The 27,113-nt window shown below is 56.6% G+C and overlaps 1 protein-coding gene and 1 pseudogene across 1 annotated transcript; one reads left to right on the top strand and one right to left on the bottom strand.

The window, feature by feature from the left end:
• Positions 1-1,072: 1,072 nt before the first annotated feature.
• LOC137352892 (serine/threonine-protein phosphatase 2A 65 kDa regulatory subunit A alpha isoform-like) lies at positions 1,073-10,851 on the top strand (annotated as a pseudogene).
• Positions 10,852-14,262: 3,411 nt separating this feature from the next.
• LOC137352893 (N-formyl peptide receptor 2-like) lies at positions 14,263-25,121 on the bottom strand. Its single transcript, XM_068018739.1, has 5 exons — positions 25,102-25,121; positions 24,482-24,659; positions 16,093-16,143; positions 14,555-15,256; positions 14,263-14,511 (listed from the first exon to the last, which is right to left on the bottom strand). Exons 1-5 carry the CDS (start codon positions 25,119-25,121, stop codon positions 14,263-14,265), a joined length of 1,200 nt encoding a protein of 399 aa, XP_067874840.1.
• Positions 25,122-27,113: the final 1,992 nt, after the last annotated feature.

Here is a 27,113-nt window from a genome sequence, read left to right on the forward strand (position 1 = left end):
GCCTTCTATGTGTGTGTGTGTGTGTGTGTGTATCTCTTTCCCCCCTCTCTGCCTGCTGTATCTCTCTGCCTGCTGTGTGTCTGTGTGTGTGTGTCTCTCTCTCCCATCTGTGCGTGTCTCTCTGTCTGTGCCTTCTGTGTTTGTTTTTGTGTGTGTGTGTCTGTGTATGCTTGTATCTCTCTGTGACCTGCCTTCTGTGTGTGTGTGTCACTGTGCCCTCTGTGTGTGTGTGTGTCACTGTGCCCTCTGTGTGTGGTGTCACTGTGCCCTCTGTGGTGTGTCTGTGCCTCTGTGTGTGTGTCACTGTGCCCTCTGTGTGTGTGTGTCACTGTGCCCTCTGTGTGTGTGTGTCACTGTGCCCTCTGTGTGTGTGTGTCACTGTGCCCTCTGTGTGTGTGTGTCACTGTGCCCTCTGTGTGTGTGTGTCACTGTGCCCTCTGTGTGTGTGTGTCACTGTGCCCTCTGTGTGTGTGTGTCACTGTGCCCTCTGTGTGTGTGTCACTGTGCCCCTCTGTGTGTGTGTGTCACTGTGCCCTCTGTGTGTGTGTGTCACTGTGCCCTCTGTGTGTGTGTGTCGCTGTGCCCTCTGTGTGTGTGTGTCGCTGTGCCCTCTGTGTGTGTGTGTCGCTGTGCCCTCTGTGTGTGTGTGTCGCTGTGCCCTCTGTGTGTGTGTGTCGCTGTGCCCTCTGTGTGTGTGTGTCGCTGTGCCCTCTGTGTGTGTGTGTCGCTGTGCCCTTCTGTGTGTGTGTGTCGCTGTGCCCTCTGTGTGGTGTGTGTCGCTGTGCCCTCTGTGTGTGTGGTCGCTTGCGCCCTCTGTGTGTGTGTGTGTGTGTGTCACTTGCGCCCGTCTGTGTGTGTGTGTGTGTGTGTGTGTGTGTGTGTGTCACTGCGCCCTCTCTCTCTCCCTCTGTGTGTGTCTCTGTCTCTCTCTCTCTTCCCTCGTGTGTGTGTCTCTGTCTCTCTCTCTCTTCCCTCGTGTGTGTTGTGTGTGTCTCTCTCTCTCTCTTCCCTCGTGTGTGTTGTGTGTGTGTCTCTCTCTCTCTTCCCTCGTGTGTGTGTGTGTGTGTGTCTCTCTGTCTGTCTCACTTCCTTCTGTGCCTCTCACCCTCTCACCCCTCACCCTCTTGCCCTCTCACCCTCTCTGCAGTGTCCAGACGTCCGACTGAACATCATTTCTAACCTGGACTGTGTGAATGAGGTGATTGGCGTCAGGCAGGCTGTCGCAGTCCCTGCTGCCCGCCATCGTCGAGCTGGCAGAAGATGCCAAATGGCGGGTACGTTGGCGATCAATCGAGTAGACATGCCCCTGCTGGCCGGGCAGCTGGTAAGACCGATGACCCGATTCAATCGCGTAGAAAAAGAAAAAAATAGACCGACCTGCATTGCACTAGCGCCTCTCACCACCTCGGGACGTCCCAAAGCGCTTAAAAAGTGCAGTCGCTGCTGGAACGTGGAAACGTGCAGCCATTTATGCACAGCATGATCCCAATGTGAACTCTGAGTGCAATTCGAAAGGGAGGTTGTGTGGCCTAGAGGTTCAGCAGATTAAGGGTAAATAAGGAGAGGAAGTATTTCTGCTGGTTGGGGGAGTCTAGGACTCGGGATAATAAGTCGAAAAATTAGATCCAGACCTTCCAAGGTGCAGTCCCAGCCGTGGCCACCACAACCCGGTGGCGCTGCTGAGCTGCGGGCCCCTCCGAATGGTCGGCAAGGTCCTGGAGGAGGGGGAATGGTGGGGGGGGGCGGGGGGGGGCGGGCGGGAGCTGGGAACAGAATTCGGCCCCTTCGGAAACGCTTCATCGCGCAAAAGGTGACAGAAGTTCCAACTCCCTTCCGCAAACAGCAGTCGATGCGGAAAAATTTGGTTGATTTTTTGTTAACTCTAAACGTATTCAGGGATATGCAGCAATGGGGGGGATGAGAGGAGTTAGATCGCAGATCAGCCATGATTTCATTGACGCACGGCCGTCTCGCAGAAGCCTTTGCGATATTCAAAGACTTCTCAATGTACAGAGCCTGAAGCCGAGTGTTCCCTCTGAAATAAGCCGTCCCTTTGCCTCCATAGGGTGTCGAGTTCTTCAACGAGAAGCTAAACTCCCTGTGCATGGCCTGGCTGCTGGATCACGGTGAGCGTAGGGTCAGACATCATGTCGTCCGCTTACTGTCTCGTTATCATCGCCGTATATAATTATTGTACAGTTTTAATTCAGTCGGGGGAGTGGGGGGGGGGAGGCAATGTCGAGAGAGAGGTGTTTTTCTCTCGGACTTCTGTAATGACCGAGGGGGTGCTGAGAGCCGGGGGGTGGGTGGGTAAGTTTTCAGCAGTAGTGTCTGCCCCTGACGTCCAGCCTGGTTCCTGGGGGCGGGGTCTGACCTCCAGCTAATATCGTCACCTCCCCGTCATTGACCAGACGGCACAAGAGCGATACGCCAGGCCCCTGCGTGCCGGATCAGGGTGGAGTGCCGTCTGTGTGAGCACACGCTGAGCAATTACGCTGCTATTTCTCTCCCCCCCGCCCCCCCCCCCCCCCCCCCCCACCACCGCCCAAAAAAGTGATTGAAATCACCGAGCGCTGTGCCATTTTTAATTTTTTTTAGACACTACGATGTCCAGCTGCATTCTGTCTTTTGCCGACCCCTTTATACCTTTGATCGGGACCCTGTCTAAACGGGTGACCTCGACCTTGCCCGAGCTGCCCAGGCCCCTGCCAAATGCGCCTCGGGGGCCGATATTTCCGTTATAATCTATATGCTCTCTTGACAAAGCGATGAAGGGGTTTTCGACAGGAGAGACGTAGAGATGTTGCCCACTCGGGGCGGGGGAGAGACCAGATCTCGGGGGCCATCAATATAAGACAGTCACTAATAAATCCAATGGGGAATTCCGGAGAAACCTCTTTCCCCAGAGAGTGGTGAGAATGTGGAACTCGCTCCCACAGGGAGTGGTTGAGGTGAATAGTATCGATGCATTTAAGGGGGAAGCTGGATAAACACATGAGGGGGAAAGGAATAGAAGGATATGGTGATCGGGTGAGATGGAGCGAGGAGGGGTGGGGCGGAGTCTCGGGCGGGGCAAAAACACCAGCACGGGAGCAGATGGGCCTGTCTCTGGGCCGCAGACGCGATGTACTAGGCGCGGGGGTTAAGTGAAATATTTGAAACGCGGGCGCTTTGCCAGGCGGCACTGGGGAATATTATTGAGGGCCTCATATGTATGTGAGAGGCCGTGCTGGCGAGTGTGGACTCTGGGCGGAGATCTTCCCAGCCGAGGTTTGTGACGCTTTCCTTCTCTGCACCCTCAGTTTACGCCATTCGAGAGCAGCCACCAACAACTTGAAGAAGCTGACCCAGAAATTTGGCAAGATTTGGGCCCAGAACATTATCATTCCGAAAGTGCTGGCCATCTCCAACAACACCAACTACCTGCATAGGATGACCACTCTCTTCTGTGTCAACGTAAGTCCGTGCTCCCACCCCACGACCGCACGCTCAATCAATTTCCCCCCCCCACCCCCCCCACCCCCCCCCCCCACCTTCCCTTCCTTCCTGAAGGAAGGATATACTTGCAGCTACAGGTAATTCCTTCCGCCTGGAATTCCCTGGATTCACCGAACTGTTACAGTGGAGAAGGAGACCGTTCGGCCCATCGTGTCCGTGTCGGCTCTCTGAAAGTTGCATTCCCCACCGTAACCCTGCCTCCTTTCCTTTTCACATGACAGTCCAGTTGCCTCATGAATGCATCGATTGAACCTGCCTCCACCACACCCTCGGGCAGCGCATTCCAGACCTTAACCACTCGCTGCGTGAAAAGTTCTTCCTCGTGTCACTTTTTTTTTTTTTACTTCTCTTACCAAATACTTTCAATCTGTGCCCTCTCGTTCTCGATCCTTTCACCAATGGGAACAGTTTCTCTCCATCCACTCTGTCCAGACCCCTCATGATTTTTGAACACCTCTGTCAAATCACCTCTCAGCCTTCTCTTCTCCAAGGAAAACAGTCCTAACTTCTCCAATCTATCTTCATAACTGAAATTCCTCATCCCTGGGACCATTCTTGTGAATCTTTTCTGTACTCTCTCCAATACCCTCACATCTTTCCTAAAGTGCGGCTCCCAGAACTGGGCGCAATCTCAGCTGAGGCCGAACCAGTGTCTTGTACAGGAACAGTCCCAGTGGATTGGAAGGTTTGCAAATGTAACCCTGTTGTTGAAGAAAGGAGGAAGAGATGTAACATGCAACTATAGGCCAGTTAGCCTGACATCAATACTAGAATCAGTTAAGGGTCTAGCCACAGGTAATATGATGAGGCAGAGCCAGCGTGGTTTTATGAAAGGGAAATTGTGGTTTAACAAATCAGTTTGAGGTTTCTGAGTCTGTAATTAGCAGAGTCGATAAAGGGGGAGCCAGTGGATGTGGTGTGTTTGGATTTTAAGAAGGGTTTTGATGAGGTGCCCCACAAGAGTTTGTTAAACAAGATGAGGCCTATTGAGACTGAATATTGGTTAAGAGGTAGGAAGCAGAGAGTCGGAATAAATGGGTCATTTTCTGGATTGTAGTTTTTCCATCAATTCTTTCGCCGGGGGGGGGGGGGGGGTGGGGGTGGGGATCGCTGCAAGACCAGCGTTTGTTGCCCACCCCTAAATTGTCCTTGACAACTGAATGCTTTGCTGGGTCATTTCAGCGGGCCGTTAAGAGTCGACCACATTCACTGGAGTCGCACGTAGGCCAGACCAGGTAAGGGCGGAGGATTTCCTTCCCCCAGAGGACGTTTGCGACAATCGATGACCGTTCCGTGGCACCACGACCGAGACCGAGCTTTCGATTCCAGATTTTTATCAATCGAATTTAAATTCCGCCAGCCGCCCTGGTGGGATTTGATCCCTGTGTCCCCGGGGCTTCAGCCTGGGCCTCTGGATTGCCAGCTCAGTGAAATTACCACTACACCACTGCAAGGGTCAGTGCTGAGGCCTCCGCTGTTTGCCATCTATAATAATGATGAGATTAGTGCAACAATTCCGTGACAGAAAAGCTCGGCGGGAATGTTAGCTGTGGGGAGGACGCAGAGCTTCAGAGGGATATATTTAGGTGAAGTGGGCGAGAAGCGTGCAGTTATCCACTTATCCAGGAAGAACGGGAAGCAGGATATTTTTTTAAAAGGTCACTTAAATTTTGGGATGTCCTCGGAAACAAGGTTAACATGCAGGTGCAGCAAGAGATCAGGAAGGCAAATGGGATGTTGGCCTTTATTGCAAGGGGGTTGGATGAGAAGAGTGAGGGAGTCTCGCTGTAGTTAGACAAGGTTTTGGTGAGAACGCACCTGGAGCACTGTGGACAGTCCTGGTCTCCATACCTAATGAAGGATAGACTTGCCTTGGAGGGAGTGTAATGACGGTTTCACCAGACTGATTCCCGGGATGAGAGGGTTGTCCGATGAGGGGAGATTGAGTAGAATGGGCCGATATTCTCTGGAGTTTAGAAGAATGAGAGGTGATCTCATTGAAATGAGGTTGGGGGGGTCCCAGCCCCAGGATAAGGGGTCGGAGCATTGGGGACTGAGATGGGGAGGAATGTCTTCGCTCAGAAGGTTGTGAATTTTTGGGCGCTGAGGGGAATCGAGGGATAGGGAGGGAGAGGGGAGTTGAGGTAGAGGATCAGCATGATTGTATTGAATGGGGGGGGAGGAGCAGGCTCGAGGGGCCAAATGGCCTCCTCCTGCTCCTCTTGCCTGCGTTCTCCCAGTGCGTGCCTGGCTTGCTGATTGGTGTCAGGGGTGATGGCCCCACTCCCTGAGCCCGAGGGGGAGAGAGAGAGAGGAGAATCGGCTGGCCTTCCACGTCCTGTCAACTGGCCACACATCCGCCAGCCCAGCCCTTCACGTCGCAGCCGCACCGTGAGTACCTGTTTGGTCGCAGGGTGAGACTGGATCGGAGTGTGGTTTGATAGCCTCCACAGTCCAGCACTCTGCTGGTCCCCGCCAGATAGGGCCATAGTTTGGTGGGTTTATCTCTCTCGCCCCCCTCCCCCTCTGTCTCTGCGCCACCCCCCCCCCTCCCCCTCCGTCTCTGCGCTCCCCCCCTCCCCCATTGTTATCCTGTTCAGTATGTCACCAACTCCCAAAGAGCTTCACAGACAATGAAGGACTTTTTTCTGAAGTGTGCTCGCTTGTGTTCGAATGTAGGAAACGAGGCAGCCAATTTACGCACAGCAAGATCTCACTAACAGCAATGCGATCATGACCCAGATCATTTGTCTGCTGGTCGTGGGATAAATATTGTCCCAGGACACAGGGGAGAAGTCCTCCCCCCCACCCCCGCCCCCCCCTCAGCTCTTCTTCCAAATAGTGGCCGTGGGATCTTTTACACCCACCTGAGATCTACAAATGCAAATTCGACTTTTTTTCTCTTTTTTTTTTTAAATTGCACATCCCGAAACTCTGAGGTGCCGTCTTTCCGGAGAGATGTAACCCAAGCTCCCGTTTGCCCCCCTCAGTTTTACACCGAAACGATTCTGTGGCCACTATGGTGAAGAGGAGTCATGGGCACCAGTAGAAACTCATGAGCCGGTCGTTTAACTCCATTGCTGTTCATGGGAGCTTGCTGTGCGCAGATCATCTGCTGCGTTTCCAACATTAAGGAAGTGATGGGGCTTTAAGAAGTGCTCACTTGGCTGTGAAGCACTGCAGGACGTCCCGAACAAGCGCGAGTTCTCTCTTTCGGTAGCGAAGCCTCTCACTAATTCCTGTCCCTGCTCCTCGTCCCGTCTCCAGGTTCTGTATGACGTGTGCGGGAAGGACATAACAACAAAAATCATGCTCCCCACGGTCCTGCGGATGGGGAGTGACGCTGTGGCTAACGTGCGTTTCAATGTGGCCAAGACCCTGCAGAAGGTCGGACCCATCCTGGATTACAGGCAAGTGGACGTCTCTTCACACTCGCCTGAGCATGCACCTATTTCCTTGCAGTACTGAGGGAGTGCTGCACTGTCACAGGGTCAGTACTGAGGGAGTGCTGCACTGTCACAGGGTCAGTACTGAGGGAGTGCTGCACTGTCACAGGGTCAGTACTGAGGGGAGTGCTGCACTGTCACAGGGTCAGTACTGAGGGAGTGCTGCACTGTCACAGGGTCAGTACTGAGGGAGTGCTGCACTGTCACAGGGTCAGTACTGAGGGAGTGCTGCACTGTCACAGGGTCAGTACTGAGGGAGTGCTGCACTGTCACAGGGTCAGTACTGAGGGAGTGCTGCACTGTCACAGGGTCAGTACTGAGGGAGTGCTGCACTGTCGGAGGGTCAGTACTGAGGGAGTGCTGCACTGTCGGAGGGTCAGTACTGAGGGAGTGCTGCACTGTCGGAGGGTCAGTACTGAGGGAGTGCTGCACTGTCGGAGGGTCAGTACTGAGGGAGTGCTGCACTGTCGGAGGGTCAGTACTGAGGGAGTGCTGCACTGTCGGAGGGTCAGTACTGAGGGAGTGCTGCACTGTCACAGGGTCAGTACTGAGGGAGTGCTGCACTGTCACAGGGTCAGTACTGAGGGAGTGCTGCACTGTCGGAGGGTCAGAACTGAGGGAGTGCTGCACTGTCCGAGGGTCAGTACTGAGGGAGTGCTGCACTGTCCGAGGGTCAGTACTGAGGGAGTGCTGCACTGTCCGAGGGTCAGTACTGAGGGAGTGCTGCACTGTCCGAGGGTCAGTACTGAGGGAGTGCTGCACTGTCCGAGGGTCAGTACTGAGGGAGTGCTGCACTGTCCGAGGGTCAGTACTGAGGGAGTGCTGCACTGTCCGAGGGTCAGTACTGAGGGAGTGCTGCACTGTCGGAGGGTCAGTACTGAGGGAGTGCTGCACTGTCGGAGGGTCAGTACTGAGGGAGTGCTGCACTGTCGGAGGGTCAGTACTGAGGGAGTGCTGCCCTGTCGGAGGGTCAGTACTGAGGGAGTGCTGCACTGTCGGAGGGTCAGTACTGAGGGAGTGCTGCACTGTCACAGGGTCAGTACTGAGGGAGTGCTGCACTGTCGGAGGGTCAGTACTGAGGGAGTGCTGCACTGTCCGTGGGTCAGTACTGAGGGAGTGCTGCACTGTCCGAGGGTCAGTACTGAGGGAGTGCTGCACTGTCCGAGGGTCAGTACTGAGGGAGTGTTGCACTGTCGGAGGGTCAGTACTGAGGGAGTGCTGCACTGTCACAGGGTCAGTACTGAGGGAGTGCTGCCCTGTCGGAGGGTCAGTACTGAGGGAGTGCTGCCCTGTCGGAGGATCAGTACTGAGGGAGTGCTGCCCTGTCGGAGGGTCAGTGCTGAGGGAGTGCTGCCCTGTCGGAGGGTCAGTGCTGAGGGAGTGCTGCCCTGTCGGAGGGTCAGTGCTGAGGGAGTGCTGCCCTGTCGGAGGGTCAGTACTGAGGGAGTGCTGCGCTGTCGGAGGGTCAGTACTGAGGGAGTGCTGCGCTGTCGGAGGGTCAGTACTGAGGGAGTGCTGCCCTGTCGGAGGGTCAGTACTGAGGGAGTGCTGCCCTGTCGGAGGGTCAGTACTGAGGGAGTGCTGTCCTGTCGGAGGGTCAGTACTGAGGGAGTGCTGTCCTGTCGGAGGGTCAGTACTGAGGGAGTGCTGTCCTGTCGGAGGGTCAGTACTGAGGGAGTGCTGCCCTGTCGGAGGGTCAGTACTGAGGGAGTGCTGCCCTGTCGGAGGGTCAGTACTGAGGGAGTGCTGCCCTGTCGGAGGGTCAGTACTGAGGGAGTGCTGCCCTGTCGGAGGGTCAGTACTGAGGGAGTGCTGCCCTGTCGGAGGGTCAGTACTGAGGGAGTGCTGCCCTGTCGGCGGGTCAGTACTGAGGGGGCGCCGCACTGTCGGCGGGTCAGTACTGAGGGGGCGCCGCAGTGTCGGCGGGTCAGTACTGAGGGAGCGCCGCACTGTCGGAGGTGCCGTCTTTCAGATGAGACATTAAACCGAGGCCCCCGTCTGCCCTCTCAGGTGGGTGTAAAAGATCCCACGGCCACTATTTGGAAGAAGAGTGGGGGGAGAGTTTTCCCCGGTGTCCTGGGGACAATATTTATCCCTCAACAAACATCACTAAAAAAAAAAAGCAAGTGATCACCTTGCTGTTTGTGGGATCTTGCTGTGCGCAAATTGGCTGCCGCGTTTCCTACATTACGACAGTGAGCCCGCTTCAAAAAATGTGCTCCATTGCCCTTGAAGCCCTCCGGGACGTCCTGAGGTGGGGGAAGGCGCTAGGGAAATGCAAGTCTTGTCTCCAGCGAGTTTGTCTTTTCCCTGATGAGTGCCCTCTGTGTCTGAGGAAGCGATCGGTTTGAGAACATCGCATGTTGTGGCAGTGTATCGGGTCGGTGACTGGCGGGGGGGGCGTTTTTCTGTTTCAAATCACTGATTGTTTTTCTTCTCTCTCTCTCGCTCTCCCTCCCTCCCTTCCTGTTCTGTCAGCCCATTACACAATGAAGTTAAGCCAGTGCTCGATAAACTGAGCCGGGACCAAGATGTAGATGTGAAATATTTTGCTCAGGAGGCCTTACTTGGTGAGTGGCGAATGAATTAAAAATTCCTCTGGTGATTCTGGGCGGGTGGGGGGTGGTGGGGAGGGGGGGGGAAAGGGGGAGAGAGGACAGGCGTGGTCACAGAGAGAGTGGGAGGGAGACATCGTCCCTGCTTGGCCGCTGCTCCTCGCCACTCCCTGGTAAATTCCCCCCCCCCCCCCCCCCCCCCCACCCAACTCATTCCAGCTCCATCGGGTGGGGATGGGGAGCAGCCCAGGCTCGCAGTGATGGTCGGACTGCCCCCCCCCCGACGACGTCCGCTGTCTTGTGAAATGTGTTGTGTCGGGCCCCTTGGCTCAGGCTCCCGCACGAACGTACCCCAGGATCCTGCCGCCCGTCGCCCTCAGCAGAAGGCGGCGGCGTGACGGGAACGGGGAGAGATGCTACACTCGAGTAGGTGGAGGGTTACAACCTGTTAGAGGTCTTTTAGGATGATGAGGGGGATTCGACGGGGTAGACGTAGAGAAGATGTTTCCACTTGTGTGGGGGGAGAGACCAGAACTCGGGGCCATCAATATCAGACAGTCACTAATAAATCCGATGGGGAATTCCAGAGAAACCTCTTTCCCCAGAGAGTGGTGAGAATGTGGAACTCGCTCCCACAGGGAGTGGTTGAGGTGAATAATGTATTTAAGGGGGAAGCTGGATAAACACGAGGGAGAAAGGGATAGAAGGATATGGTGATAGGGTGAGATGGAGAGGGGGGTGGTGGTGGGAGGGGGCGCGTGTGGGGCAGAAACACCAGCGCGGGAGCAGAACAGCCGAATGGCCTGTTTCTGTGCTGCAGAGCTGGCTTCGTCCTCAATCTCTGACCTTTAATCAGTCTTTTCCTCCTCCAGTGCTGTGTCTGAATTAACACCAGAAGGAACGAGGCCAAGCAAGACGAGGCCCCCCCACCCCCCCGAGCCCTGCCTTTGTAAGTTCCACTGCGCCCAGTGCCAGCACTAAGGAGAGTGGCTTCTCCTCCACACTGATGCACGCGTTCGGGGGAAACGGGCAATCATGAGACTTGTGTCCATTGGTTGGAAGCAGAGTGTCAGCTGCTCCCTTGCGACCGGTTTTCACGTCCGTGCCAGGCATTGAAATTGCTGCCGTGCTCCCTGTTCTCCTCTCTTGGTTGCACTTTCCCTTCTCCTTTTCTTCCTCCACGTTTCCCTCCCTCTTCCCCTCCCCCCCCCCCCCCCCCCCCCCTCATTCTCTTTCCCTGCAGTTGCATAGTTCCATTTGAAAGGTTGGTTGTTTTTGTTTATTGTTTCATTTGGTTGACACAGAATGAGTTGTGGTTTGTTGTGCAATAAAGGTGGTACAAATGCTCCCTTCGAACGCCCTCGACCTGTTTTTATTTTGCTCCACTCCAGCTTACAAGGAAACCCATTCGGGTATCATCAGCAATAACTGACATTTATTTCTCCCCTTTATGGCAGTAAAGTGTCCCCAAGATGCTTCGCACAAACGTCATCAAACATAATTTTGACACCGGGCCGCATAAGCAGATATTGGGGACAGACGACCAAAAGCTCGGTCAAAGGGGTAGGTTTTTAAGGAGGAGAGAGAGAGAGAGAGGCGGAGAGGTTTAGGGAGGGAATTCCAGAGCTTGGGGCCCCCAGGCAGCTGAAGGCACGGCCGCCAATGGTGGAGCGATGGGAATCGATAGTTGGGCGAGAGGCCGGAATTGGAGGGAGCGCAGAGATCTCGGAGGGTTGTTGGGCTGGAGGAGGTTACACAGGTAGGGAGGGTTGTAGGGGCTGGAGGAGGTTACAGAGATAGGGAGGGTTGTAGGGGCTGGAGGGGGTTACAGAGATAGTGCAGCACTGCTTCAGTACTGCACTGTCGGAGGGTCAATACTGAGGGAGTGCTGCACTGTCGGAGGGTCAGTACAGAGGGAGTGCCGCACTGTCGGAGGATCAGTACTGAGGGAGCGCTGCACTGTCGGAGGGTCAGTACTGAGGGAGCGCTGCACTGTCGGAGGGTCAGTACTGAGGGAGCGCTGCACTGTCGGAGGGTCAGTACTGAGGGAGCGCTGCACTGTCGGAGGGTCAGTACTGAGGGAGCGCTGCACTGTCGGAGGGTCAGTGCTGAGGGAGTGCCGCACTGTCGGAGGGTCAGTGCTGAGGGAGTGCCGCACTGTCGGAGGGTCAGTGCTGAGGGAGTGCCGCACTGTCGGAGGGTCAGTGCTGAGGGAGTGCCGCACTGTCGGAGGGTCAGTGCTGAGGGAGTGCCGCACTGTCGGAGGGTCAGTGCTGAGGGAGTGCCGCACTGTCGGAGGGTCAGTGCTGAGGGAGTGCCGCACTGTCGGAGGGTCAGTGCTGAGGGAGTGCCGCACTGTCGGAGGGTCAGTGCTGAGGGAGTGCCGCACTGTCGGAGGGTCAGTACTGAGGGAGCGCTGCACTGTCGGAGGGTCAGTACTGAGGGAGCGCTGCACTGTCGGAGGGTCAGTGCTGAGGGAGTGCCGCACTGTCGGAGGGTCAGTGCTGAGGGAGTGCCGCACTGTCGGAGGGTCAGTACTGAGGGAGTGCCGCACTGTCGGAGGGTCTGTACTGAGGGAGTGCCGCACTGTCGGAGGGTCGGTACTGAGGGAGTGCCGCACTGTCGGAGGGTCGGTACTGAGGGAGTGCCGCACTGTCGGAGGGTCGGTACTGAGGGAGTGTCGGAGGGTCGGTACTGAGGGAGTGTCGGAGGGTCGGTACTGAGGGAGTGTCGGAGGGTCGGTACTGAGGGAGTGTCGGAGGGTCGGTACTGAGGGAGTGTCGGAGGGTCGGTACTGAGGGAGTGTCGGAGGGTCGGTACTGAGGGAGTGTCGGAGGGTCGGTACTGAGGGAGTGCCGCACTGTCGGAGGGTCCTTGGAATGTCCCGAGCTGGTGAAATGCATTTCTTAACGTCGAGACTGTAAAATTAGCTGAGAGACCCCTGAAGTAGTTCAAACGTTGTCTCTCAATGTTCATTATGTCCTTTCAGTTTATTGGTTCATAGTAAAAAAAAAAACAGCACAACATGAATAGCAGTGGAATTGAAATGGCTAGCTGGTGAGGTGCATGTTCTGGATCACGGTTTAGATGTTTGGTTCCTGCAGTGGTGTGGCCTTTAATCTGGTCTGTCCCTTCAAGACCCGGCTGTGTTCCTGGGTGCCTGATGGCTGAAGGAATTTTCTGTCGGTTCACAGCTGCTGTGAAGATATCAGCTTCTCTCCTTGGAGCAGGGTTGCCAATGCTCTGGGATTGCTCTGGAATCTCCAGTGCTGAGGGAGTGCTGCCCTGTCAGAGGGTCAGTACTGAGGGAGTGCTGCCCTGTCGGAGGGTCAGTACTGAGGGAGTGTTGCACTGTCGGAGGGTCAGTACTGAGGGAGTGTTGCACTGTCGGAGGGTCAGTACTGAGGGAGCGCCGCACTGTCAGAGGGTCATTACTGAGGGAGTGCTGCACTGTCGGAGGGTCGGTACTGAGGGAGTGCTGCACTGTTGGAGGGTCAGTACTGAGGGAGCGCTGCACTGTCGGAGGGTCAGTACTGAGGGAATGCCGCCCTGTCAGAGGGTCATTACTGAGGGAGTGCCGCACTGTCGGAGGTTCGGTACTGAGGGAGTGCCGCACTGTCGGAGGGTCAGTACTGTGGGAATGCCGCACTGTCAGAGGGTCATTACTGAGGGAGTGCTGCACTGTCAGAGGGTCATTACTGAGGGAGTGCCGCACTGTCGGAGAGGCGGTACTGAGGGAGTGCTGCACTGTCGGAGGGGCGGGACGGAGGGGCGAGACTGAGGGAGTGCCGCACTGTCGGAGGGTCGGTACTGAGGGAGTGCCGTACTGTCGGAGGGTCGGTACTGAGGGAGTGCCGTACTGTCGGAGGATCGGTACTGAGGGAGTGCCGCACTGTCGGAGGATCGGTACTGAGGGAGTGCCGCACTGTCAGAGGGTCGGTACTGAGGGAGTGCCGCACTGTCGGAGGATCGGTACTGAGGGAGTGCCGCACTGTCGGAGGGGCGGTACTGAGGGAGTGCTACACTTTCAGAGGGTCAGTACTGAGGGAGTGTCGGAGGGCCGGGACTGAGGGAGTGCCGGAGGGTTGGGACTGAGGGAGTGCCGCACTGTCGGAGGGTTGGGACTGAGGGAGTGCCGCACTGACGGAGGGGCGGGACTGAGGGAGTGCCGCACTGTCGGAGGGGCGGGACTGAGGGAGTGCCGCACTGTCGGAGGGGCGGGACTGAGGGAGTGCCGCACTGTCGGAGGGGCGGGACTGAGGGAGTGCCGCACTGTCGGAGGGGCGGGACTGAGGGAGTGCCGCACTGTCGGAGGGTTGGGACTGAGGGAGTGCCGCATTGTCCTATGCACCATCCTTTGAATCAGGCCTTGAACAAGAGGGTCGCCTCTGCCCCATCAGGTGGGTGTAAAAGATCCCACGGCCACTATTTGGAAGACGAGCACGGGGGGGGGCGTGGGGCGGTGTTCTCCCCGGTGTCCTGAGGCCAGTATTTATCCCTCAACCGACATCACTTATAAAAAAAAAAAAATCAGATGACCTGGGTCATTATCACATTGCTGTTTGTGGGATCTTGCTGTGTGCAAATTGGCTGCCGTGTTTCCTACGTTGTAACAGTGGCCGCTCTTCAAAACGGGTCATTAGTTGTCTGTGAAGCTTTTGGGACATCCTGAAGGGCCGAAGAGGCCCTATTATAAAAGTGAGTCACGTTGCTGTTTCCCGTCAGAATAAGCGCCATCGTCCCTCTGCCGGCCAGATGTTCTGCTATTCGGACGCAATCCTTTCTAGAACAGCCTTCAGCGACTGTTTGAGTGTCTGTCGGTGCCTGTGGCCCATGAAGATGTAGATGATGGGGTTGAGGCAGCTGTTGAAGAGGATGAGGTTGTAGCTGAGGGTGGTTCCCAGCCGAATAGCCGTGCTGGGCTGAGCCGCCACCTTCAGGAGCTCGAAGACGTGATAGGGCAGCCAGCCGACGAAGAAGGCAGCCACGATGGTCGCCATGATCCTCTGGGGCCGGCCGGGGAGCCCCCCCCCCCCCCCCGCCCCGCAGTCTGACGGCGATGGTGGCGTAGGAGCCGGCGATGGCCGCGAACGGGAGCAGGAAGGCCAGCACGAAGCGGGCCAGGCTCAGCGCCTCTTGCCTCTGGCGTTGCAGGGTCCTCCCCTGCCCGCCTGTGGGGTCGCCGGGCCGCGCGTAGTTTAAGCGGCAGCTGGTGCGGTTGTCCCTCCGCCCCGAGGGGACGGCGTCGAGGAAGGCGAAGTAGGGGGCGGTGGCCAACAAGGCCAGGGCCCAGACGACCAAGCTGGCCCAGGCGGCGGCCCGCGGGTTGAGGCGGTTGCGTGTCCAGACGGGCGCGGAGGCGCAGCGCTGGGCACTGATGGCACCGAGCAGGAAGATGCTGCCGAAGAGGTTGAGATACTCAACGGAGACGCAGAGCTTGCACAGGACCCGGCCGAAGGGCCAGTGGTGACCCATGGCGATGTAGGCGAAGGAGAAGGGCAGGAAGAGGACGAAGGAGAAATCGGCAGCCGCCAGGTTGCAGGCGAAGACGCTGCCCACGGTCCTCTTCATCTTGCAGCCCGCCATCCACAGGACGAGACTGTTCCCGCTTATCCCCAGCAGGAACACCACAGCGTGCAGCAACAGGCTCACTCCTTGCAAGACCTGTGCGAGGGAGCCCTCCGAGAATTCAGTCTGGTTCACAATGCCGAACGAGAGGTTGAGAGCAGGTCTCGGGGTGGAGTCAGTCATGCTTATCTGAAAGGACACAGAAACAGAAAATCGGTTTTGTCAGCTTTCACCACCTCCTGCATCGAATCTTCAGCACGGGGAACTAACTAAACTGCTCCACCCATGAGAAGGTACTGATAAGATCATAGAACGATACAACATAGGAGGCGGAATCTCCATTTCAGCCACCCCCACATCATTCTCTTGGATGAGTAAGTCTCCTGTGATTCATCTCATCGTCCCTGTGCTAGCTCTTTGAAAGATCTATCCAATTAGTCCCCACTCTCCTCCCCCCCCCCCCCCCCCCCACCGCTCTTTCCCCCGTCCTCCTGCAGATTTCTCCCCTTCCAGTATTTCTCCAATTCTCCCCTTTTGAAAGTTACTATTGAATCTGCTTCCACCGCCCTTTCAGGCAGCGCGTTCCAGATCACAACAACTCACTGCGTCAAAAAAATTCTCCTCCTCTCCCCCCCTCTGGTTCTTTTACCCATTATCCTCAATCTGTGTCCCTCTGGTTACCGACCCTCCCGCCACTGGGAACAGTTTCTCCTCATTTACTCCATCAAAACCCCCTCATGATTTTGAACGCCTCGATTAAATCTCCCCCCTTAACCTTCTCTGCTCTAAGGAGAACAATCCCAGCTTCTCCCAGTCTCTCCACATTAACTGAAGTCCCTCATCCCTGGGACCATTCCAGTAAATCTCCCTCCGCACCCTCCCCAAGGACTCAGCTGGGGACGAACCCAGAGTTTGAGAAAGGGTTCGGCAATAACAGACTTGCATTGAGGTGTGCTACTGAATCACGTTCATTTTAGCATTAAAGAACAAAAACAAACTGCATTTCTATAGCGCCTTTAACATACTAAAACATCCCAAGGTCCTTCACAGGAGCGGAAATCAGGCCCAATTTGACCCTGCGTCACATAAGGAGATATTAGGACAGGTGACCACAAGCTTGGTCAAATGGGTAGGTTTTAAGAAAGAGAGAGAGAGAGGCGGAGAGGTTTAGGGAGGGAATTCCAGAGCTTAGGGCCCCAGGCAGCTGAAGGCACGGCCGCCAATGGTGGAGCGATGGGAATCGGGGGATGCACAAGAGACTGGAATTGGAGGAGCGTAGAGATCTCGTTGGGTTGTAGGGGCTGGAGAAGGTTACAGAGATAGGGAGGGTTGTAGGGGCTGGAGGAGGGAGGCAGAGTTCAAGGTTAGGAAGCAGTAGAATGGACGTCAAGGCACAACATTTAAACATCCCAGCATACTCAACTTGTCAGTAAGTTTCCATGTCCCGCTTTCTTAATCGGATAGTTACTCAGTGTCGAGACCTGCCACAGAACCTGAAGCAAGGGTGAAAGCTTCCTCAGTTCACAGACACCAGTTTCCTTTCTCACAACAAAGCCTGTTATATTCTGACCATATTAGGAGCCTCTGTTACAGGAACAGACCATTGATCTATTAATCCAGAACACAGAATGGGGATACTACTCCCACCAGTGTGTTTCACTGAATAATATCACTGAATGCAAATGCTAAGCTACAAGGAACAGAGTCCCCGTCAAACACTCCCCAGGACAGGTACAGCACGGGGGGGGGTTAGATACAGAGTAAAGCTCCCTCTACACTGTCCCCATCAAACACTCCCCAGGACAGGTACAGCACGGGGGTTAGATACAGAGTAAAGCTCCCTCTACACTGTCCCCATCAAACACTCCCAGGACAGGTACAGCACTGGGATTGGCTGCTCTCTGATTTGGGAGCCTGAGTGTTGAGAGCCTCAACGAGGTGCAGCTGAGAGTGCTGGTGGCAGTTGGAGGTTGCAGAGGTGGAGAGAGGAGCTGCACTGAGCAAAGGAGAGCAGCTACCAACAAGCAGAGGAAAACTCCAACAACAATCACCTTTAAAAGAGAAGAAAGGGACATTTTGTGGAAACAAGGCTTTGTCTGGAGGTGGGTGCTGAACACCAGTAATTTACTTTGGACTGTTGGGGGAGGAACAAGTGGCTGGAACAACAAGGGGTGGGGCTGCCAATTCAACAGGAATCTGTGCTGCTGCAAAAGCACACAGGAAAGCTCCCTCCCCACCCCAATTGCCAAGCCTGGGTCAGCTGAAGCTGCCCAGCTAAACAGACAGAAGGGGATAGATAGTGCCTGGGCAGCTTCAGCTGACCCAGGTGAAGACGACTCCCCCAACCAGAAGACCGGAAGACCAACTTCAAAGACTGTTTTAAGTGTACTGTGAGCACCACCTCCAGAAAGCAAGTCATCCCTTCCAGCCTGCCTTTGCCTCTCCTCTCTTACCTCAGCCTCTCCACTAACCTGTTGTTTGTTTGTTTGTCTTTTCAAATTTTTCTGTGAATCTGTTATTTAGTGTGCAAGTCCACAATTTGGGGTGGGTTTAGCTCTTGGACCCATGGCAAGCCCTTCATCACCGGTGGCGGGGCCCTCTACTACCTACGCAGCTGCAGCTTCTGTGGCTGCCCACGTGGCCCCGTCACCCTTTAAATTATTGACATGCAGCCATGGGGTGAAGAGCTATCCCCACCCCAACATGTCTATTGAGGCCTGCGTTAAGGCAATGGCCGTGGTTGTCGGCCCCTCGGCCATTGTTGCGGCCTCAAAGATGTATGGGAAGGCTGTGTTCTTTTTGAAGACCGAGCGGGCGGTGTCCCTGGCCCTGAGTAAAGGGCTCACTGTGGGGGGGACCTTCCTGCCAGTGGACCCTCTGGGGGCCACTGCGCATCGGATAATGTTGTCCAACGTCCCACCCTTCATTCCCAGTGAGCTCCTCCTCCCCCACCTGCACCATCTGGGGGAGGTGAGGTCGGGGATCACCCCAGTCCGGCTTGGTCTTCGGGAGCACAGCCTCCAACATGTCTACTCCTTCCGCCGCCAGTTATTTATGCAGCTGGCGCGGGAGGAGGACACGGAGGGCCAATTTTATGTGGAGTTCCAGGGGACGGCCTACCGCGTCTTCTGGACCTCGGATGGGGCGCGGTGCCACGTCTGCAAGGGTGTGGGGCATGTTCGTAAGAACTGCCCCAACCTCCCGGCCGCCAGCTCCACCTCGGTGGCCCAGAGTGGTTCCACAGCACCTCCTCCCACTCCCCCCGCAGATCCAACAGACACCGCTCAGTCGGTTCCGGAGGCTGTGGTTTTCACAGCCTCTGGCGGGAAGGGGAGCGTCCGTCCGAGCGGAAGGAAGACGCGGGGAAAAAAGAAACATCGTGAGGCGCGTCCCCTGGACACTTTGACTCAACCCGAGCCTGAGCTCAGCCCAAAGCCCATTCCCATGGAATCCACCTGTCCCAGGGCTGGGCTCAGGCCCAGGGTGACTAAAAAAGGAAAAAAGGGTGCGGAGGCGGAGGCCTCTGATGACATGGAGGTCTCTGAGTCTCCGCGCCCAAGTGCGAAAAAGAGGAGAAGGCACCCCTCCACAGAAATAACACAGGGCCCTGAGGTGCAGGGCCCATCTGTTGGAGGGGAGCTGCCTCCTGTTTCTGGTCCTCAGGTTCCCCCTACCGCCACCACCAAGGCTGCAAAGTCCGGGCAGGAGCACTCTATTCCTCAGGATGGAGGGGAGGGGATGGCCCCGGTACGTGAGGCCCCTCCTAAAGGAGTAAGTGGGGCCCTGCTTGTGGTGGGGGAGCCTGGGGAAACCGCCCATTCCGCCACTGCTACTGGGTCGGGTGCCCTGAATGAAGGGGAGGGCGAGGCCCCAGAGGGTCGGGCCTCCCAGCCGGAGTCCACCACCAACCAGGAGACACCCGACCCAGTTATAACTGAGAATGCTGCCCCATCTGCTGGGCCTGTGGGTGCTGGCGGAGCGGGACATGGCCTCCTCTCGCCGCCTCCAGTCTCGGCTCCGGCTGGTTTCCCGGAGTCCGGAACTTCTGTCTCCCCTGGACCACTCATTGGCCTGGGGATGGAGGTGGAGGGGGGTCCTGAACCGCTGGTGCCTACAGGCTCCAGTTTCACAATAGAACCCAGAGAGGACTCCTCCGCCATCGATCCTGGGGGTGGGATCGTGACGGAGGCGGGACCAGCTGGCGCGGCCGGGACGTCCGCCCCACAGTGTGTGGTGGATGTGTCGGCCGCTGGCGGTGACGACCCGGAGGAGGATGGGGATTCGGTGCGGGGCACGGAGGATGATCTTGATTCCATCGCCAGTGAGGTGGTGGAGTCCCTCGTGCCTCCCACCGAATCTCCTCTCATCCCCACGGCGGAACTCCGGGATTTCCTCGCGGCTTGCAGAGGTTGCCGCAATAAAGTTCAGCTGGCCCTCGACCGTTGGTCGAATCTGGCGCTGATCATCCAGTCCGTCCGTGCCGCCCTTAAGATAGCGGGCAAGCGCGCGGACGTGAAACTGGTTGAGAGGCGCCGTTTTAATGTGTTCCTCAATGGGTTGCTGGGGGAGTGGAGGGCCAGGTGCACTTCCACTCCCTCCTCACAGTGAGCTGTTGGTGACGGGTTTTAAGTACCTTTGACATGAAGATAACCATAGCCAGCCTCAACATCAACGGCAGCAGAGGGGCTCACCGCAGATTTCATAATCTCTCAGTCCTTAGGGAAGGGAGATATGCGGTGAGCTTTCTGCAGGAAACCCACACCGTTCCGGGAGACGAAGCCACCTGGCTCCTGGAGTGGCAGTGTGGGGTCTACATGAGTCACCTCACCCCTATTTCTAGTGGGGTGGCTATCTTGTTGGCCCCGACTTTTCAGCCGGAGATCTTGGGGGTCAAGGAGCTAGTGCCGGGCCGCTTGCTCCACCTCGCCGTTCGCCTGGGTAGCGTGCCGCTCCACTTTGTGAACGTGTACGCGCCCAGGCGCGGCGCTTTGCAAGCGCGCTTCTTTGAAGAAGTGTCCGCTCTCTTGAGCTCCATCGATAGCGGCGAGTGCATCATCCTCGGGGGGGATTTTAACTGCACCCTCGAGGTGGGGGATCGCTCCGGTCCCCAGCGCGGCCAAGCGTCGGTGGAGAAGTTGAGGGGACTGATCAGCTCCCTTAACTTGGTGGACGTCTGGCGGAATCTCCATCCCGACTCTTGCGCCTTCACGTGGAGGTCTGGAGGAGGGGGGTCGCGAATCGACCGCCTCTACATTTCGCAGGCGTACGTCTCCCGCGTTTCGGCGGCCTCCATGCGGCTGGTGCCGTGCTCGGACCACCGCCTGGTGTGGGCGGAGTTCACTCTGCTCCGCACGCGGGCGGGGTCCGCGTACTGGCACTTTAACAACCGGCTGCTGGAGGACGTGCGATTTCGGGACTCGTTCTGTCGATTCTGGGCCGACTGGAGAAGGAAGCAGGGGGGCTTCCCCTCCTTGAGGCTATGGTGGGATGTGGGCAAGACTCACATCCGCGTCTTCTGTCAGGAGTACGCGAAGGGGTCGACCAAGAGGCGGGAGGCCGAGGTCAGGCGCCTTGAGAGGGAGGTGCTCGACTTGGAATCCCGCCTCGGTCATGCCGTCGCGGACCCGGCCCTGTGGCAGGCGTACAAAGAGAAGAAGGGCGCGCTGAGGAACCTGCAGCTCATAGGGTCCCGAGGCGCGTACGTGAGGTCGCGGATCCAGATCCTGGAAGATTTGGACCGCGCCTCACCCTTCTTCTACTCGCTGGAAAAATGGCGGGGGGTCCGTAAGCAGCTCGTCGAGCTGCTGGCCAACGACGGATCCTCCATCACGGATCCGGAGGGAATGGGCCTCCTGGTCCGGACTTATTACAGTGCGTTGTTCTCTCCGGATCCGTCCAGCGAGGATGCGCGCAGAGTTTTGTGGGAGGACCTGCCGCAGGTCAGCCCGGAGGGCGCCGAAGGATTGGAGGCTCCGCTCACGTTGGCGGAGCTGACTGGCGCCCTCCACCAGCTCTCGAGGGGCAAATCCCCAGGGCTGGATGGGTTGACCGTGGAGTTCCTCAGGACGTTCTGGGACGTCCTGGGGGACGATTACGCACGGGTCCTGGGGGAAAGCCTGGCGACCGGGGAGATGCCCCTCTCGTGGCACAGGGCGGTCATCGTCCTGCTGCCGAAGAGGGGCGATCTCCGCCTGCTTAAAAACTGGCGTCCGGTCTCCCTCCTCAGCACGGATTATAAGATCTTTGCCCGGGCTATGTCTACCCGCCTGGGCTCCGTGCTGGCCCACATGATCCACCCCGACCAGTCCTACACGGTCCCGGGCCGGTCCATCCAGGACAACATCCACCTGGTCCGGGACCTGATCCATCTTTCCCAGAGGACTGGTCAGTCGGTCGCCTTTCTCTCCCTCGATCAGGAGAAGGCGTTCGACAGGGTGGATCACGATTACCTTTTCGGGACTCTGCGCGCTTTCGGACTCGGGCCGCATTTCGTGGCCCGGGTCCGACTTTTATACGCCGCCGCAGAGTGTCTAGTCAAAGTTAACGGGTCCTTGACGGCGCCCCTTCGATTTGGGAGAGGAGTGCGTCAGGGGTGCCCCATGTCCGGCCAATTGTATACCATCTGCGTGGAGCCCTTCCTGTGCCTGCTTCGCAGGAGGTTGACGGGATTGGCTCTGCGCGAGCCGGCCATGCGGGTCGTCCTCTCGGCTTACGCCGACGACGTGCTCCTCGCAATCACAGATCCCGTTGACTTGCGGAAGATGCGCGACTGCCAGCAGACCTTTTCTGCCGCGTCCTCCGCGAGGATCAATTGAGAGAAATGTAGCGGACTCCTGGTTGGTCAGTGGCGGGTGGACTCCCTGCCGGAGGAGATGACACCTTTTGCGTGGAGCACCACGCACCTCCTCTATCTGGGAGTCCACCTTAGCCCCGCTGAGGAAGCCTGGCCGGCAAACTGGCAGGAGTTGGAGGCGAAAGTCACCGCTCGGCTGGGGCGCTGGACAGGACTGCTCCGAGTGCTTTCCTACAGGGGCCGAGCGTTGGTCATAAACCAACTGGTGGCCTCCATGCTGTGGTACCGGTTGGTCACTTTGGCCCCGCCCCCTGTATTTGCCACCAAGATCCAGAAGAAACTCGTCGATTTCTTCTGGGGCAAGAGGAAACACTGGGTCTCTGCCGCGGTCCTGAGTCTCCCGATCGAGGAGGGCGGTCAGTCGCTGGTGTGCGTCCGCACCCAGGCTGCGACTCTCCGCCTTTGGACCCTGCAGAGATACCTGTACGTCGAGCGTCCTCCCAGATGGTGTGCGCTGGCGACGTATTTTTTCCGCCAGTGTCACTGCCTTCAAGACGACACGCAGCTCCCGGTGGAGTCCGTTAGCCGCGCCTCTCTGAGGGAGTTGCCTGTCTTTTACCGGGATCTTTTCCGAGTCTGGAACATGGTCGCCTCCAGTCAGGGCGCTCCCCCGCCGGCGGAGGAGAGCGCCTCGGCTGTCCGGGCGGCCGACTCAGGGGACGGTCCGGCGGGCGGAGGAGTAGCCGAAACCCCCGGGACGCCCCTCACTGCGGGTGGCGAGGGGGCTCGGGAGTGCGGAGCGATCCCGGCCGAGCTGACCTCCGCTCGGCCGGAACTGCTCATCGGACCCAGGCCCCGAAACCCTCCTCAGGAGCCGGTCCCGCACAATCCGAGCCGCCACTCGGAAATGCCCTCCGTGCCATTCCAATCGGCGCGGAGGGGTTTCCTGTACGGGCTGCTCCTGCACACTCTCCACTTCCTCGCCCTCGTCAGCCGGCCGGACACGCCCTGGCGGTCCGCGTTGCCATCTGGCGGCGAGGGGAAACCCCGATGGAGGTCTCTCTACGCGGGAGTCTTCCCCCTTTACATCGGGGACCTGGGGTGGAGGGTGCTACACAGAGCAGTCCCGTGCAATAGGCTTTTAAGTAGGTTCACGGACTCCCAGGCCAGCTGTACTTTCTGCGGCCTGGACGAGTCCGTGTTCCACATTTATACGGAGTGTGCGAGGTTGCAGCCCCTATTTGAGTATCTGAAGGGGCTGCTCCTCAAATTCTGGCTGCACTTCAGTCCCACGCTCCTGATCTTTGGGCACCCGGTGCGGAGGGGCTTGGGCCGGGGGGAGGATCTCCTCGTCGGTCTGCTCCTGGGCCTGGCCAAGGTGGCAATTCACAGGTCCAGGTTGCGGGCCGTCGGGGGGTCTGTCCTCCCCCATTGCCTGCCCCTCTTCCGCGGTTACGTTCGCGCCCGGGTGTCCCTGGAGAAGGAGCATGCGGTGTCCGCCGGTACGCTTGAGGCCTTCCGCGACCGGTGGGCACCGCAGGGACTGGAGTGCATCGTCGACGCCGAGAATGGCATTTTAATTTGAGTTTTTTGTTTATTTATCTGGTTTTAATAAAGTTATTTTGAAAAGATAAGTGTGTATATAAAGGGGGCCTGAGGAATAAAGGCCCCCTCGACATAAAAAAAAAACGGGGGTTCGATACAGAGTAAAGCTCCCTCTTAATTTTTGATTAAAGTTTAAAACGACTTATGAAATTTGCTTCCACTATCTTTTCAGAAAGAGCATTCCAGATCCGAACAGCTCTGTTGAAAAAAAAAATCTCTTCTTTCTCCTGTCTGCCAATGATTTTAAATCTGTGACCTCCAGTTGTTGACCTGCTCACCAAAGGGAATAGAGCAGATGGTGGAAAAACTCTCAAACTTCTCGTTCTCTTGGAAACTCTTAACCTTTTCTGCTCTCAGGGGAACAGCCCTAACAATTCCCTCTCAATTTTTTTTTGGCGGGGGGGGCGGGGGTGGGGAGTGCGCGCACAAGATTGAAGTGAGCAATTGTTTTTTTTTGCGGGGCAAACGTGTCCAAGGCCTGAGTGGGGGTTTTCGGATATGTTGCAAAATTCCCGAGATTCTGGCAAGGACCTAGCAGATTGGAACCGTGCAAATGTAACATCCCTATTTGGGAAAGGGGGGAGATAGAAAGCTGGAAACTCTTGGCCAGTCTGAAAAGGTTAAGTGAAGAAGCAAAAAAAAAAATTGGCGAACGGAGTATTATTACTCCAGAGAGCAGCGGAGGCTGGTTTATGGAATATATTCAAGAATGTTGGACAGATTTTTCATCGACAAAGGGAATAAAGTGTAATGGGGGGCAGGCAGGAAAGCGGAATTAAATGCCGCAATCAGAGCCCCTGTTCCTGTGTAACAAGCTTGAGAAGGGGCTGAATGGACCTCCTCCTGTTCCTGTGTAACAGGCTCGAGAGGGGCCGAATGGTCCTCCTCCTGTTGCTGTGTAACAGGCTCGAGAGGGGCCGAATGGACCTCCTCTTGTTGCTGTGTAACAGGCTCGAGAGGGGCCGAATGGAGCAGGCTTGAGGGTCAAATAGCCGACTCCTGCTCCGATTTCTTACGTTCCCTTGTCCCACTGTCTTAATCGGATAGTTACTCGACGTGAAGACCTTCCACGGAATTTGAAGCTGGATTAAAAAGTGTCTTGGTTCACAGACGCCAGTTCCTTTTCTCACCTGAAAGCCTGTGCGATATTCTGACCGTATCAGGAGCCCTCTGCTACAGGGACAGACCAATGGCCTATTAATGCGGGACGCGGTCAGAATGAGAGTACTGCCGGCGCCCAGCGTGTCTCACTGGACAATGTCGCCAAAATGCAAAGCTACAAGGAACAGAGTGAAGCTCCCGCTACGCTGTCCCGTCAAACACTCTCCGGGCAGTTATAGAAAATAAAAAAGGGGCAGTTTATGGGAGCACTTCCTGGTGTGCAGTCAGCTGTGCCTGTACGGGTTTGCGGGAGCAGCAACTGGAGAAGAGAGAGCAGAGAGTTACAACACCAGCGTGGAACTGATTCTGTCTGTTGGAGTGAAGGACCTGCGAGTTATTTCAGAGAGGTGGGTGTTGGAGCACTCGTGAGCTGTTCCGCTTGGAGTGTTGGGGGGAGGGAGGAGATGCTGGAAGATCCAGGGGTGGGGCTCAAAGATTCTATAGAGGGGGGGGGGGAGGGTGGCCCTGTGTTTGCTTTTGTGCTTTCTCCTCCATCTTGCACCAAGGGGGCTCGGGATGGCTGGAGCCGCCCGGGTGAAGAAACTCTTTGTAACGACAGCAGTAAGCGGAAAGGACCGGGCTTCTCCAGCCTCCCTGGGAGAAGACCCCTCCCCTGACCGGAAGACTGGACTTTGTGTTCTCTGCAGTAAGGGGCCCCGACCACCAATTTAACACAAGCATCCTCGCAGCTTTTCTCTCCTTTTCCACCACTCAGCTACCTATCCTCTCCTCCTCTTTTCCTTTTCCTTTCCAACCCATCCTCCTCTACTCCCAGCCCCCGCCAATCATATCGGTTAAATTCTGAACAAAACTGTTGTTTGCTTTATTTGTTAGGGGTGGGCGTGTCTCTTCGACTCCGTGGCAAGCCCCTCTTTGCCGGTAGTGGGGTCTGTCTTGCATGCTGATGTGGCGACTGCAGCTGCACCCATTTCCCCATCATCATTTATGCTGTTAACATCAAAGCATGTGATTAAGAGCCGCGTCCACCCCAATATGGCAGTAGAGGTATGAATAAAGGTTGTCAGCCCCTCGGCCATTGTTGCTGCCTGTAAAATGTACGGGAAGGCAGTGTTTTTCCTGAAGACCGAGCGGGCGGTTTCCTTGGCCCTGAGCAAAGGGGCTCACTGTGGGCGGTACCTTTCTGCCAGTGGACACCCCCCTGTATGCCACTCTGCAGCAGGTCACCTTGTCTAATGCCCCGCCCATCATTCCTGGTGAGCTCCTCCTCTCCCATCTTGCACCACCCGGGGGAGGTGAAGACGGGGCTTACCCCAGTCCCGCTCGGTCTCTGGGAGAGCAGCCTCCTGGCGTGTGTACTCCTTCCGCCGCCAGCTCTTTGTGCAGCTGGCACGGGAGGAGGTTGCGGAAGGCCAGTTTAATGTGGGGTTCCAGGGGGTGGCCTACTGTGAGTCCTGGACAGTATTGGTAGGAGTGACCACCGCACAGTTGTTGTGGAGACGAAGTCCCACCCTCACGTTGAGGATACCCTCCTTCTTGTTGTGTGGCACTATCACCGTGCTAAATGGGATAGATTTCGAACAGATCCAGCAATGCAAAACTGGGCATCCATGAGGCGCTGTGGGCCATCAGCAGCAGCAGAATTGTACTCAACCACAATCTGTAACCTCATGGCCCGGCATATCCCCCACTCTACCATTACCATCAAGCCAGGAGACCAACCCTGGTTCAATGAAGAGTGCAGGAGAGCATGCCAGGAGCAGCACCAGGCATACCTCAAAATGAGGTGTCAACCTGGTGAAGCTACAACACAAGGACTATCTGCGTGCCAAACTGCGTAAGCAGCATGCGATAGACAGAGCGAAGCGATCCCATAACCAACGGATCAGATCTAAGCTCTGCAGTCCTGCCACATCCAGCCGTGAATGGTGGTGGACAATTAAACAACCAACTGGAGGAGGTGGCTCCACAAATATCCCCATCTTCAATGATGGGGGAGCCCAGCACATCAGTGTGAAAGATAAGGCTGAAGCATTTGCAACAATCTTCAGCTAGAAGTGCCGAGTTGATGATCCATCTCGGCCCCCTCCTGAAGTCCCCAGCATCACAGATTCCAGACTTCAGCCAATTCGATTCACTCCGCGTGATATCAAGAAACGACTGAGGGCACTGGATACTGCAAAGGCTATGGGCCCTGACAATATTCCGGCAATAGTACTGAAGACCTGTGCTCCAGAATTTGCCGCGCCCCGAGGCAAGCTGTTCCAGTACAGCTACAACACTGGCATCTACCCTGCAATGTGGAAAATTGCCCAGGTATGTCCTGTACACAAAAAGCAGGACAGCCCAATCCGGCCAATTACCGCCCCATCAGCCTACTCTCAATCATCAGTAAAGTGATGGAAGGTATCATTGACAGTGCTATCAAGCAGCACTTGCTTAGCAATAACCTGCTCAGTGATGCTCAGTTTGGGTTCCGCCAGGGCCACTCAGCTCCTGACCTCATTACAGCCTTGGTTCAAACATGGA

This window comes from Heterodontus francisci, chromosome 39 (assembly GCF_036365525.1).
Source record: "Heterodontus francisci isolate sHetFra1 chromosome 39, sHetFra1.hap1, whole genome shotgun sequence".
NCBI classification, from domain to species: Eukaryota; Metazoa; Chordata; class Chondrichthyes; order Heterodontiformes; family Heterodontidae; genus Heterodontus; species Heterodontus francisci.

Coding starts and splice junctions, on each gene's coding strand:
- LOC137352893 (XM_068018739.1), bottom strand. CDS start 25,121: ATGGAGGAGAAAGCACAAAA. Junction 24,660..25,101: donor ATGGAGGAGAAAGCACAAAA/GCAAACACAGGG, acceptor CCGCATTAATAG/GCCATTGGTCTGTCCCTGTA. Junction 16,144..24,481: donor AGACAGTGGGACAAGGGAAC/GTAAGAAATCGG, acceptor TATGTGACGCAG/GGTCAAATTGGGCCTGATTT.